The sequence below is a fragment of the Bos indicus genome, chromosome 5 (assembly GCF_029378745.1).
Source record: "Bos indicus isolate NIAB-ARS_2022 breed Sahiwal x Tharparkar chromosome 5, NIAB-ARS_B.indTharparkar_mat_pri_1.0, whole genome shotgun sequence".
NCBI lineage: Eukaryota > Metazoa > Chordata > Mammalia > Artiodactyla > Bovidae > Bos > Bos indicus.
In genome coordinates, this window is record NC_091764.1 from 102478485 (window position 1) to 102494155 (window position 15671).

The window sequence follows — 15671 nt, forward strand, 5'->3', positions numbered from 1 at the left end:
TATTGCAAATCAAAGAACTAAAAGAGAAGAATGAAGTAAACCAAAATCTAGCAAAGGAAGGAAAAAACAAAGATTAGAGCATAAATAAATGAAATAGAATATAAGAAAGTGATAGAAAAGATTAACAGAGGTCATTCTTGAAAAAAATAAACAAAAATGACAAACTTTAAGCTGTACTAATCAAGAAAATAAATGAGAAGATTCAAATAAATAAAATCGGATAGGAAACAGGGGACATTAAAACTGATACAACAGAATACAAACCATAAGAGGCTCCTATGGAAAATTATAGGCCAACAATTTGGATAATCTAGAAAAAATGATTTAGAAATGCTCACTGGTGACTTCTATCAAATATTTATACAAGAAAAACATCTGTTTTTTTTTTTACAATCTTCTAAAAATTGAGGAATGAGCACTCTGCAAATCATTTTACATATCCTGCATTAGCCTGATACCAAAGCTATGTAAAAACACTACAAGAAAGGAAAATTACAAGCCAATGTCCCATTAATACAAATGCCAAAATTCATAACAAATTTAGCCAAGGGAATTCAACAACACATTAAAAAGATTATATACTGTGAGCAAGTGGAATTAATCTCTAGGATGCAAAGATAGTTCAACATGTGTAAATCAATAAATGTCATACACCACATTAATACAATGAAAGATAAAAATCATAAGACCATCTCAATAGATGCAGAAAAGATGTTTGACAAAATTCAACACTCTTAAATTTTTTAACTCTCAAAAACTGCATATAGAAGGAACATTTCTCAATATAATATAAATCATATATGAGAAGCCCATAGTTAATATCAAACTCAATGTTCCTCTAAGATCAGGAATAACATAAACATGTCCTCTGTTACCAATCTTAATCCACATAGTACTGGAAGTCCCAGATATAGCAAGTAAGCAAAAAGAAATAAAATTATCCAAATAGAAAAAGAAAATTTTCTCCGTTTCCAAAAGACATAATATTATTATAGAAAATTCTAATAGTATATCAATAGAACAACTGTTAGAACTAATAAATTCAAAAAAGTCACAGAAGACAAAATCAAACTACAGAAATTGGTTGCGTTTCTACACACTAACAAGGAAACATCTGGAAAAAAAAGAAACAATCTCTTTAAAATGGTATAAGAAGCCATAAAATGTTAAAAATAAATTTAACCAAAAAGATGAAAGAGCTATACTCAAAAATCAATAAGACTAATGAGAGACATTGAAGAAGACACTAAAAAAATGGAAAGAGAGCCCATGTTCATAGATTGGAAGAATTAATATTGTTAAAATGTCTATACTACCCAAAGCCATCTATAGATTCAAAGCAATTCCAATAGTATTTTTCATAGAAATAGAAAAAATCTTAAAATTTGTGTCAAACCACAAAACCTCAAATAGCCAAAGCAATTTTAAAGTGAAAAAGAGAAAATAATAGCAAAACTGGAGGTGACTTGCCTGGTGATCCAGTGATTAAGAATCTGCCTACCCAATACAGGAGACACAGTTTCTATCTTGGGCCAAAGAAGATCCCACATTCCACAGAGTAACAGAGCCCGTGTACCTAGAGTCTGTGCTCCGCAACAAGAGAAGGCACTGCAGTGAGAAGACTGAGCACCACAGGGAAGGGCAGTCCCGACCTCTGCAGCTAGAGAAAGCCAGCGGGAAGAACTCATTATCAGAGAAATGCAAATCAAAACCACTATGAGGTACCATCTCACACCAGTCAGAATGGCTGCGATCCAAAAGTCTACAAATAATAAATGCTGGAGAGGGTGTGGAGAAAAGGGAACCCTCTTACACTGTTGGTGGGAATGCAAACTAGTACAGCCACTATGGAGAACAGTGTGGAGATCCCTTAAAAAACTGGAAATAGAACTGCCTTATGATCCAGCAATCCCACTGCTGGGCATACACACTGAGGAAACCAGAAGGGAAAGAGACACATGTACCCCAATGTTCATCGCAGCACTGTTTATAATAGCCAGGACATGGAAGCAACCTAGATGTCCATCAGCAGATGAATGGATAAGAAAGCTGTGTTACATATACACAATGGAGTATTACTCAGCCATTAAAAAGAATACATTTGAATCAGTTCTAATGAGGTGGATGAAACCGGAGCCTATTATACAGAGTGAAGTAAGCCAGAAGGAAAAACACCAATACAGTATACTAAAGATGGTAACAATAACCCTGTGTACGAGACAGCAAAAGAGACAGTGATGTATAGAACAGTCTTATGGACTCTGAGGGAGAGGGAGAGGGTGGGAAGATTTGGGAGAATAGCATTGAAACATGTAAAATATCATGTATGAAACGAGATGCCAGTCCAGGTTCGATGCACAATACTGGATGCTTGGGGCTAGTGCACTGGGACGACCCAGAGGGATGGTATGGGGAGGGAGGAGGGAGGAGGGTTCAGGATGGGGAACACATGTATACCTGTGGTGGATTCATTTTGATATTTGGCAAAACTAATACAATTATGTAAAGTTTAAAAATAAAATAAAATTAAAAAACAAACAAACAAAGATCCAGCAATCCCACTGCAGGGCATACACACTGAGGAAACCAGAAGGGAAAGAGACACGTGTACCCCAATGTTCATTGCAACACTGTTTATAATATCCAGGACATGGAAGCAACCTAGATGTCCATCAGCAGATGAATGGATAAGAAAGCTGTGGTACATATACACAATGGAGTATTACTCAGCCATTAAAAAGAATAATTTGAATCAGTTCTAATGAGATGGATGAAACTGGAGCCTATTATACAGAGTGAAGTAAGCCAGAAAGAAAAACACCAATACAGTATACTAACGCGTATATATGGAATTTAGAAAGATGGTAACAATAACCCTGTGTACGAGACAGCAAAAGAGACACTGATGTATAGAACAGTCTTATGGACTCTGTGGGAGAGGGAGAGGGTGGGAAGATTTGGGAAAATGGCATTGAAACATGTATAATATCATGTATAAAAAAATGAAGCAAAAATAAAAATAAAACAAAACCAAATAAAAAACAAACAAAATAAAGCTGGAGAGACTTCCCTGGGGGTCCAGGGGTTAAGACTTTGCCTTCTAATGCAGGGGGTGCAGGTTGAATCCCTGGTCAGAGAGCTAAGATCCCAAATGCTTTGTGGCCAAAAAAAAGAAAAAGTAAAAAGAAAACAGAAGCATTATTGTAGCAAATCCAATAAAGACTTTAAAATGCTCACATCATCAGGGGACTTCCCTGGTGGTCTAGTGGTTAAGAATCCACCTTCCGGGGAACTTGACCGTGGCACAGAGGCAAGTTGGAATCTGACTGGAAAGGCTGAGAAGTTTCTCTGTGTTACGGACAACAATGGACACCCAGAATGTTCAGCCCCCTAAGCAGTAGCCAATGATATGTATCTGCAGAGAATGTCACACAGAAAATGAAATAAAGTCAAGGGATCCAATCCAATGTGGAGATACAGAATAATGTACAAGAGAATGACCAAAAGAGTGGTGATTTTAGATGCTTGGTGAAACATGAAGTTCAGAGGAATATCTTATATGGATTTGGATTTGCTGTTAATGTTGTACAGATTTTGATTAGTGTACTTTACGAATATAATTATATACTTATGGTTTCATTTTAAAAACCTTACTGTATTTAGATATCTATTAGTGGCTTATATAAAGATATTTTTTGTTCAGAAAAGAAAAAAAAAAAGAATCTGCCTTCCAATGCAGGGGTCTCAAGTTCAATCCCTAGTTGGGGAACTAAGATCTCAAATGTCATGGGGCAACTAAGGCCATGTACTACAACTCCTGATCCCTCTGTGCACTGGAGCCTGTGCACCACAACTAGAGAGAAGCCCATCCACTGCAGGTGGAGAAGCCCATGCTGCAACAGATGCCACATGTTACAGCTAGGAGTTCACATGGCATAAGTAGCATGGCATGCTGCAACTGAAGAACTGCATGCTGCATAAAGATCAAATATCACATGTACTGCAGGCAAGACCTGCTGCAGCCAAATACATAAAAACAAACATTATGGCAATGGTGTGAAAATAGACACATCAAGCAATTAACAGAACTGAGAGCCCCAAAATAAACCCATGCATGGACAGTCAATGAATGTTTGACAAGGGAGGCAAGAATACTCAGTGAGGCGAGGATGGTCTTTTCAGTAAATGCTGTTAGGAAAACTGGATATTTACATGCAAAAGAATGAAACTAGATCCCTATCTTAGAACCACAGAAAAATAGACTCAAAATAGATCAAAGACATAAATCTATTTAAGACCTGAAACCACAAACTCCTAGAAGAAAACATAGGGGAAAGCTCCTGGATGTGGATATTGGCAATGAATTCTTGGGTATGACAGCTAAAGCACAAGCAACAAAATCAAAATAAACAATGGGACCACATTAACATCAACCTAAAAAGCTCCTGTAGAACAGAAGAAACAGTACACAAAATGAAAAGACAATGCACAGAATGGAGAAAAAGAACTTGCAAATCATGTATCTCATGAGGGGTTAATATCCAAAATATATAAGGAACACATATGACTCAATGGCTAATAATAATAATTAACTCTAACTCTCCAGGGAGAGAGAGTGCTCCCTACAGAGTTACAGCAGATCCTGGAAGGGGAAAAGACCATCCCAGGCCCCCAGCATATCTGGAAATGTCACAGGGACCAGGGCAGGGACTCGGGAACTTATATACCTGGGGCTGCACATCACCTGATCTCTACAGACAAGAGATCCCCTCTCCTGGCTGCTGGCTCCTCTGCTCCACAATGGACACCTGGTAGGAAGAGGTGAAGCCAGCAGGCAGAGCCTCTCACAGAGCCCAGTGCTGGGCAGACACGGCAGCAAGCGAGGGAAGCCCGGGGGACAGGGAGAGGAGCCAGAGAGAGGCAGGCAGGTGCACAATTATCTCTGATTTGGTTACATGCAGCTGACTTGACACCCAGCCCTGTGGGACCCTGTGTGCTTCACAGACCAATGGACTCAGTCCCTGCTCAGCATCCCTGTTCCTCTCAAACAGACAGGCTCCACACACCCTCACACTCTCTCTCTGTCTCTCTCACACGCACACATGCATCCTCACACACAAACACACCCTCACAAACACACTCTCTCACACACATACACCCTCACACACACCCTCACTCACCCTCACACACATACACACCCTGACACACTACATATACACACCTAAGCACAAAGCCTACAGAAGCACAGACATAAGAAATGGGGGGACCCTGGGGTAGTGCTCACATACCAGGCACATGAGTGTGTGGGAACAGCCCAGGGTCCCAGCTGAGGTCAGTCATTGGATCTTCCACACACTGGGAGCCACTGGGACTCTAGAAGCTCCCTGAGAACAAGGGAGACAGTGGAGGGACTCAGGCTGACCCAGCTCAGTCCAGACCAAACCTCACTGCTTTATAAAATCTGCTGCTACAACCAGTGGACCCCCCACAGGAGAGGGACCAGTATTCACAGTCAATGTGGTTTCTTTTTGGTCAAAAACACTGAGGCCAGGTTCCACAAGTCCAGACACCTTTCCCTTCATCAAGGCGTCCACTCCCTGCTGTGGACCCAGGACAGAGGGCCAGCTCTTACCTTGACCACCCACCACTGTGCCGAGAAGGAGGACACAGAGTCCCCGTAGGGAGAGGAGTCTTCCCAGAGCCATCCTGACCCCACGTCCTCAAGGTCACAGTCCTGTGAGGGTGCTGACTGGGGTCTATATAGACCACCCCTTACACACTCCCTCCTGAGAGCCAATAGCAACACCTTTCACCATTTCAGGCACAATCGGAGGCTGCATCAGCCACTTTCTGCAGCTCAGACACCAATGAGCTTCTGAATCTTCAACATCTCCTTAAATGAGCAACATGGTCCTTTGACCTTCTGCTTCTGTGGTCCCTGAGAGCCCTATGACAGGGGTTGGCACAGAAAAGTTGCCTCACAAAGCATGAGTGGTTTTTCTTCCCCGATCACATTGGCCAATCACTACAGACTGTTAGATCTCACATGGGATTGGTTGGCCCATGGAGAATATCTCTGGTGGAATCAAGCATTCATCTTCCCCTGGACTGAATTCAGGGCCAAAGCAGAGAAGTACAAGAAGGTTTGAAATATGAGAGTAATTGTCAGGCCAGCAGAAACTGAGGACAGGAGCACAGGAATTCACAGGTGAGCTTGGAGGGGTGAGATGGAAACCATCAGGTTGCAGGGATGAGATTGTTGGTCTTTCTTTCCTTCTCAGAATGATCTGGAGATGGGACCCTGAAGCACATTGGGGTCATAATAACACGGGACTTTGACAGAACCTAACATTTCCCATCAAGAATCTTTCTTAGCCTCTAAGACCACTCTGTCTGGCAGGCACATTTCACCTGGGCTATACTCGCCTTCTGTGGAGTGAGAGGGGATGTGGTCTTCTGTATTTACAGACCCGACCCTTCCCCTCTGTGCAGCCACCCAGAAGCAGCAGTCCTTGTCCAACACATGAAGGTATCAGCTTCTACATGGATGCTGCTTGTCTAATAGCATCATATTCCACTTTGTAAGTGTGCAGTTTATAGGATTGCAACAAGGTGATAGAGCTGGAAATGACAAATTCCTGGAAACTAGATTCACAGGTTTTATTTTATTGAGCTCCAAAATCACTGCAGATGGTGACTGTGGCCTTGAAATTAAAGGATACTTGCTCCTTGGAAAGAAAGCTTTGACAAACCTAGACAGCATGTTAAAGAGTAGAGACATCACTTTGCCAACAACAGTCCATACGATCAAAGCTATGGTTTTTCCAGTAGTCATGTATGGATGTGAGAGTTGGATAAAGAAGTCTGAGGGCTGAAGAACTGATGCTTTTGAATTGTAGTGCTGGAGAAGATTCTTGAGAGTCTCTTAGACTGCAAGGAGGACAAACCAGTCAATCTTAAAGGAAATCAACCTGAATATTCATTGGAAGGACTAATGCTGAAACTGAAACTCCAATACTTTGGCCACTTGATGTGAAGAACCTGCTCATTGGAAAAGACCCTGATGTTGGGAAATACTGAGGGCAGAGGAGAGAGAGGTGACAGAGGATGAGATGGTTAGATAGCATCACCAACTCAATGGACATAAGTTTGCACAAACTCCAGGAGATAGTGAAGGGCAGAGAAGCCTTAGTTGCTGCAGTCCATGAAGAGTTGACTCATTGGAAAAGACTCTGATGCTGGGAGAGATTGGGGGCAGGAGGATAACGGGACAACAGAGGATGAGATGGCTGGACGGCATCACTGACTCGATGGACATGAGTCTGAGTGAACTCTGGGAGTTGGTGATGGACAGGGAGGTCTGGGGTGCTGCAATTCATGGGGTCACAAAGAATCGGACATGACTGAGCGACTGAACTGAACTGAACTGATGGGGTTACAAAGAGTCAGACATGACTTAAGCAACTGAGTAACAACAATAGGAAAAGAGTCAAGTAAGATTTAAGTGCTTTTTATTTTTTTAAAGATCACAATAATATTATTTTCATATTTAAACATCTTAGAATAGTCTATTGATGAAGACAACAGAGTCAATGTTTGAACTATAAAGAAACTAAAATAGAAATGTAGATAGATGCTAAAGAAATAGATCAACCCTGAATATACATTGGAAGGACCGATGTAGAAGTTGAGGCTCCAATACTTTGGCCACCTGATGTGAAGAGCCGACTTATTGGAAAAATCCCTGATGCTGAGAAAGCTTGAGGGCAAGAGGAGAAGGGGCTGGCAGGTGAGATCATTAGATTACCTCATTGACTCAATGGACATGAGCTTGAGCAAACTCCAGGAGATAGTGAAGGGCAGGGAAGCCTGCTATACTGCAGTCCATGGGGTTACAAAGTTAGACATGGCTTAGTGACTGAACAACAACAAAGAAATAGATTAAGGAGACTGGATGATGGATTGATGATGATGACGGCAGTGGTGGACTAATAGATAATACGTAGATGTAGAGAAACAATAGGTATATATAAGGGGCTTTTGAGACATGCTAAATACCCTTTTCATTTATTGCATTTCAACTAGTCCCCAAATGAGGTTTCAGGGAGAGAGAAAGATTGCTGCTACAGGAAATAAGGAGAAGGTAAGAGTCATGGTTTAACTCTAGCCCTCCAAGATAGGATTTTAGAATCCCAAGAAAAAAAGATATAATTTAGAATGATGAACTTCCCATTTTTCCCCATTGTATATTGAAAGTTTTGTTTGATAGGATTTTGAACATAATTGTATTATAAACCATAGCTAAAGAAGATGCAAAATATAACTTATGGGAGCAGCTCCCGACAGAAGGGGAAGTAGAAAGCCTTCTGCTGGAGGGTGGCTGAAGGCAGAGGGCAAAGAAGAGGCTAGTGAATCAGAGAAGACAAGGGATTTATGCTGTCTGCAGACATCAGTGACCCACCTCCTCCGTTCTGCATTTAAGAGGAATGGTGGTGACAAGAATGGAAGCACAGGTGGGTGGTGGGGACAGATACAAGCAGAAGGGACTGATGTCCAATGTGACCATTGCTGCCTTGTTCTGTTTCCACTGATCAGAGAAGCTCCCAGATGGTCCCCAGAGTGCAGTGTTGGGATGAGTAGAGAGACTGAGAAAGGCCATAAAGGGATATAAGACACTGGCAAAATTCAAGGTCACTAACACCTCAGGGTGGGCATATGTGGGCTTCAGGAGTGCATCATGGGAATCTTGAATCTCCGAGGGTGTGAGGAATGCACTCCTGAAGCCCACATAAGCCCACCCTGAGGCCCGCTCACCTTGTCATTTCAGCACAGATGTGGGAAGGACCCATCTGTGACACACACACAGACCCCAGAGTCCCCAGCAAAGCCCAGAGACAGTTTCACACCCTCCCCCTCCCACACCACAACATCTCAGTGGGATGAATACGGAGGACAGCTGTGGGCCAGTCCACAGCCCTGTCACATCCCCACTGGAAGGACCCCTCAACCCGGTCAGCAGACACAGCTTCTCTGTCCTACCTTGTCTGTGCTTCATCCTTGAGCCTCAGGTAAATAAAAAGGGAGAAAAGACAACTGAACATATGCATTTCTCCCTCTCAGTTCAGTTCAGTTGAGTTGCTCAATCAGGCCCAACTATTTGCCACCCTATGGACTGTAGCACGCTAAGCTTCCCTGTCCATCACCAACTCCCAGAGCCTGCTCAAACTCATGTCCATCGAGTCAGTGATGCTATCCAACCATGTCATCCTCTGTCATCCCCTTCTCCTCCTTTCTTCAATCTTTTCCAGCATCTGGGTCTTTTCCAATGAGTCAGTTCTTAGCATCAGGTGGCCAAAGTGTTGGAGCTTCAGCTTCAGCATCAGTCCTTCCAATGAATATTCGGTATTGACTGGTTTGATCTCCTTGCAGTCCAAGGGACTCAAGAGTCTTCTCCAACACCACAGTTCAAAAGCATCAATTTTGGGGTGTTAAGCTATCTTTATAGTCCAACTTTATGATTCAACCATGACTACAGGAAAAACCATAGCTTTGACTAGATGGACCTTTGTTGGCAAAGTAATGTCTCTGCTTTTTAATATGTTGTCTAGGATGTTCATAGCTTTCCTTCCAAGACGTCTTTTAATTTCATTGCTGCAGTCACCATCTGCAGTGAATTTGGAGCCCCCCAAAAGAAAGTCTATCACTGTTTTCACTGTTTCCCCATCTATTTGTCACCAAATTGGATTGGTGTCACCAGATTGGATGCCATGATCTTCGTTTTTTGAATGTTGAGTTTTAAGCCAACTTTTTCACTCTCCTCTTTCAACTTTCATCAAGAGGCTCCTAAGTTCCACTTTGCTTTCTGCCATAAGGGTGGTGTCATCTGCATATCTGAGGTTATTGATATTTCTCCCAGCAATCTAGATTCCAGCTTGTGCTTCATCCAGCCTTATGTATTCTGCATATAAGTTAAATAAGCAGGGTGACAATAAACAGCCTTGACATATTCCTTTCCCAATTTGGAACCAGTCTGTTGTTCCATGTCCAGTTCTAACTATTGCTTCTTGACCTGAATACAGATTTTTCAGGAGGCAGGTAAGGTGGTCTGGTGGTCCCATCTCTTTAAGAATTTTCCACAGTTTGTTGTGATCCACACAGTCAAAAGGTTTGGCATAGTCAGTGAGGCAGAAATAGATGTTTTTTTCTGGAACTCTCTTGCTTTTTCTATGTACCAACGAATTTTGGCAATTTGATCTCTGTTCCTCTGCCTTTTCTAAATCCAGCTTGAACATCTGGAAGTTCACAGTTCACATATTGCTGAAGCCTGGCTTGAAGAATTTTGAGCATTACTTTACTAGAGTGTGAGATAAGTACAATCATGTGGTAGTTTGAGCATTCTTTGGCATTGCCTTTCTTTGCGATTGGAATGAAAACTGACCTTTTGCAGTCCAGTGACCACTGCGGGGTTTTCCAAATTTGCTGACGTATTGAGTGCAGCACTTTCACAGCATCATCTTTTAGGACTTAAAAATAGTTCAACTGAAATTTCATCACCTCCACTAGCTTTGTTCATAGTGATGCTTCCTCAGGCCCACTTGACTTGGGACTCCAAAATGTCTGGCTCTAGGTGAGTAATCACACCACTGTAGTTATCTGGGTCATTAAGTTCTTTTTTGTATAGCTCTTCCATGTATTCTTGTCACATTTTCTTAATATTCTTAATATCTTCTGCTTCTGTTAGGTCCATACCATTTCTTTCCTTTATTGTGCTCATCTTTTCATGAAATGTTCCTTTGGTATCTCTAATTTTCTTGAAGAGATCTCTGTCCTTCCCCTGGAGAAGGGAAAAGCTACCCACTCCAGTATTCTGGCCTGGAGAATTCCATGGACTGTATAGCCCATGGGGTAGCAAAGAGTTGGACATGACTGAGAAAGTTTCTCCCTCTAAATATGCTAATATTTATCCATTACTTATACAAGAATTGGGTTTCCAAGATGGCTCAGACAGTAAAAAATCCACCTGCAATGTGGGAGACCTTGGTTCTATCTGTGGATTGGGAAGATCCCCTGGAGAGGGGCATGGCAACCCACTCCAGGATTCTTGTCTAGAGAATCCCTATGGACAGAGGAGCCTGGTCGGCTACAGCCCACAGCATAGCAATGAGGCTGACACAACTGAGCAACTAAACACACATACAAGAATCACTTACTTTTCATTTGGTCCTCTCACTCCCTGGCCCTGTGACTGTACTTGGGCCCTATTTCCTTCTATATCTGGGCCTTTAACATATTAATGATAAAAACTGATCATAAATATCAGAACTAGAATTTAAACTCAGGTGCTGGAATAGGACCAGGATCTGCTGATTCACTTAGAGTTGATTCTCTACTCCCTCTGGGCCCAGACTCACCATTCCTTACCCAGTTATGGAATCCACACCATCATCAGAAACCACTGGCCAGACACCTAGAACACAGGACATGCTTCCTGGGGTCCAGTATCCCTCCCACCGGATGACACAGGGATTTGTTTAGTGAATCAGGTACACACGGTCTCACCTGAGGATGGAGCTCTCACAGGTAAGACACTCTTGAAGGCTCCAGACCCTGTTATAAGGAAGGGTGGGCTGGAAAGTGAGGCAAAAGTATTAGTCTCTCTGCTGCTACTGCTGTTGCTAAGTCGCTTCAGTTGTGTCCGACTCTGTGAGACCCCATAGACAGCAGGCCATCAGGATCCCCTGTCCCTGGGATTCTCCAGGCAAGAACACTGGAGTGGGTTGCCATTTTCTTCTCCAATGCATGAAAGTGAAAAGCGTAAGTGAAGTCGCTCAGTCATGTCCAACTCTTCGCGACCCCATGGACTGCAGCCTACCAGGCTCTTCTGTCCATGGGATTCTCCAGGCAAGAGTACTGGAGTGGGGTGCCAAGTCTCTCAGTTGTGTCTAACTCTTTGCTACCCCATGGACTGTAGCCCGCCAGTTTGCCCTGTCCATGGAATTCTCCAGGCAAGAATACTGGAGTATTCTTCTGCAGGGGATCTTCCCTAAACATGGAGGAGTTAACAGGGCTGGCATGTGGTGCCCACAACTCCCTGTACCCCAGAGCTGGGGGTGCAGGGTCAGCATGGACCAACACACCCTCGGATGAAGGTGCATCTCCTCTGATACATAAAGAAATATCAGTGTCCAATCTCATCAAAAATTTGAAGAAAGAAAGTTTTAGGGAGGACTGCAACTGGCTGTGTCCACATTGAACTTGAGAGAGTGCAATGCAGGGGTCAGGAGAACAGACTCAGGAGTCAGTCTGCCCTGTCCTAATTCACAGCTCAGCCACATACCATGCATGCAACCTTGAACAGGGTTCTTGCATTCTCTCTGTGTAGCGGTTTCCTCTACAAATGGCGGGTTTTGTTTGGGCCTAGATGACAGAATTTTGGTAAGGGTTAAATGAGTTGGCATTAGTAGTGATATTATAACCACTAGTTAGCAGTAGGACATAGTAGTGGTACAGAAACATTATTAGGACATCTTTCTCTATCCCTTCCTGGGAATCACAGGCACTCTAGAACAGGAATTCAATTCTGTTACCTGGAGTCTGGGCTTCCCTGATAGCTCAGTGGTAAAGAATCCACCTGCAATGCAGGAGAACCTGGTTCAATTCTTGGGTTGGGAAGATCCCCTGGAGAAGGGAAAGGCTACCCCCTCCAGTAATCTGGCCTAGAGAATTCCATGGACTGTATAGTTCATGGGGTCGCAAAGAGTTGGACACGACTGAGCAACTTTCACTTTTCACCTAGAGCCTTGACCAGATCTGTCAGAAATCTCCCAGAAACCACATATTGTGATGGTAATTGGTGTCAATCAGAGTTGTGAGTCTTCCACACTTCACCCCTTCTCTCTGTGCCCCATTCTACTGCTCATGGACCTGACCTTACCATCATGAATTAAATTGTTTCCTTGCTAATTTTACTTTATAAGCTGGAATCTACTCGGTAAAAGTCTAATTCACTCTGTATCCCCAATGCCTGTTAATTAAAAATGTCAAACTATGTCTAATGAATAAATGAATGAAAGAATGAATGAATGGTACTCTGATAGACCTTTTACACAAATCATTCCTATTAAAAAGAACTGTTTTTCTTTGAAAACATAATTCAACTTGTTGTGCGAACTTAACAACACAAGTTGCATCCTTTGTTGTAAAGGTATTTCAAAACTATTAAAAGATATGAGCTATGCGTGTCTCACAACAATGCCTTTCTGCGGTGAATGCAGTAAATTCCAATATCCAGAAAGAAACACAGCCCATCTCCAGAGCAGGGCTGAGATAGCCAGTTCTAAAAATGAATAGATGCTGTAACTTTCCTTGTATCTGAAGATACAGAAGAAAAACCACAGCTTACTGACAGTGAAGATCATGAAGTCTTGTGCTCTGATCTTAATCAGATATGACGGGGTGAGCAGGATGTTGATATATTTATCATTTGGCACATTTTCAGTGAAGGCAACATATGACTGTAACAGGAAGAAAATTTTGTAATAAAAAAGTTCAACAGATCCAGTAGTGAATTAGAAGTGCTGAAGTAAATAACGAAAAGAATTCCCTTCTTTCACTTAGGCTAACTGTTTGGCCTTACAGATTGTAAAACAATTCAGCACATTACAGCAGCATTATAATGTAGCATTACTGTTCCCAAATTACACATGAGAAAATGGAGGTTTAAGAGGCTAAGTTCATCTGTTTTCTGAGGAAGATAATAATTAACCATCCTTGCACAAGTGACATTGCCTCAGGACCAATCAGAGTGACTAAAGTAGAAAATAGTTTTGACTTAAAATTTATCTATACAACATTACGGAATTGGCAGGTGGTCCAGTGGTTAGGACCCCATACTTTTACTGCTGAGGGTCTGGGTTGACACTTCAAAGCACTGGATACTCACCTCATCATCTGTGTTTCTTGCATGGATATTACAGGGTTTAGTAAAGGCTCCTTTATCAATGACCACTTAATCACAAGGGCATGAAGGAAGGCGCAAGGTCATGAGCTGGCTGAGGCCCAGCCCATCATCCTTGTTCAGCACTTTCCAGTCTATGATCAGCAACATTTAACAAAGTGCTTGGCACTGAATTGGCCTCATTCATTTCTTCACAAGCCCAGCTTCTGATGCCCAGAAACCAGAACAGATCAAAGCTACTAAATCAAAGACAGGCTGATTCCATATGGAAAGCATGCAGACCAAGGATGCTTCCCCACTTCCACTGGAGAGTAAGAAACTCCTTTGTCCCAGACACCATCTTGGGAGGAGAAACAGTGAAGATATCTGTTGAAAAACCAATTTTGGCAGGGAACCTAGAATCAGTGAGATAATTATTACTGAATTAAGTTGAAGGACACATTTTAAATGAGATAGTCTGTTAATTTTATTGAAATTTTTTAATTACACAAATACCCCTTATAGGTGAGCAAGATTAAATCAATTATAAAAAAGAGAAAATACTACATTTATGCCTACATAAATTCTGAAGGACACATTTTCAAGTCCACTACAAATAGCTGCTTCTAAATCTTCATATGTTTTTAAATGCACAGAGCTGTCACCTCTGTGAAGCTCTTTCTGATCATTCTAGCTCAAAATTACTGCTGTGTCTATTTAGTCTATAAAAACTTGCTTACTATCTCCACAGTGGGAACTTCTTGAGAGCAAGTACTATGTCTTATTCTTCAATGTCTCTTTAAGGCCAAGTAAACACACATAGTAACAGCTTAAGAAATACTGGATAATTAAAGAAATGAATGCAAGAACAACGGCTGAAAGTAACCCTGCAGTTAGTGAAAACTGTGGGAGAAGAGGGAGACAGTAGAGACACAGATGTGACTAATCCCACTCAGCACAGACTGAAGTGGAGTAAGGAGTCAGAGACACACCAGATGAAGCAATTCAACAGACAATGCCTTCAAATCCCACTCGGGGTGGACCAGATCACATTCAATTTCTGCACAAAGCTGTACCTCAGAAGCTTCTCCAAGGTGAGAAAAAACTGACAGCACTGCTATCAAGAGTTCCACTGAAGGATGTGGATAGACAGTAATACTCATCAAATGGTTGTATTTCTAGCCCTCAGTGACTCATTCCGGCCAATGAAACGTGGGTGGTGTCACCTGTGTCACTTGCGAGTGGAGGCATGAAAAGCCCAAGTGTGACTCTAGTCTCTCTCCTTCCTGCCCCAGAAGCTGTGTGTTCCAGATGGTGCAGGTGCAAGAGCCTCACTGACCACAGACATCTGTAGGTTGTGATGAATGTGTGTGTGTGTGTGTGTGTGTGTGTGTGTGTGTGTGTGTTTATGTGAATGAGATTTGGGGATCACTTGTTCCAGCAGCAGAGCAGAATCTATTCTGATGGATACAAAGGAGAAAGACTTGAAAAGAAGACAGAATCTGCCACATGAAGCAGGTACTTTCTTGGATCTCCTCTTCCTTCTGTGTGTTCATCCCAAGCTCCTCCCTCAGGTCTCACCTTGCTTCCCCTGTTGGGCTTCGTTGGTTCCCAGTCACCATGTCTGACTGACCAACAACTAGATCTAAGTCCTGTTTAAGAACATCTCCTTTTCCCTTTACATCAGTCAGCGCTGATAGTCAGGCTCCCATTTTCTCAGTTTGACTCTTAGCAT

The 15671-nt window shown here is 42.3% G+C and overlaps 1 protein-coding gene and 1 pseudogene across 1 annotated transcript in view; one reads left to right on the top strand and one right to left on the bottom strand.

Moving 5' to 3' along the window:
- LOC109559709 (antigen WC1.1-like) overlaps positions 1-5830 on the bottom strand; it is a 45244-nt gene extending 39414 nt beyond the window's left edge. Inside the window, 1 exon segment of the mRNA XM_070788783.1 lies at positions 5633-5830. Within this exon segment, the coding sequence (XP_070644884.1) occupies positions 5633-5705 (73 nt within the window). The 5' untranslated portion in view covers positions 5706-5830.
- Positions 3366-3532, top strand: LOC139182949 (DNA-directed RNA polymerases I, II, and III subunit RPABC4 pseudogene; annotated as a pseudogene).
- Positions 5831-15671: the final 9841 nt, after the last annotated feature.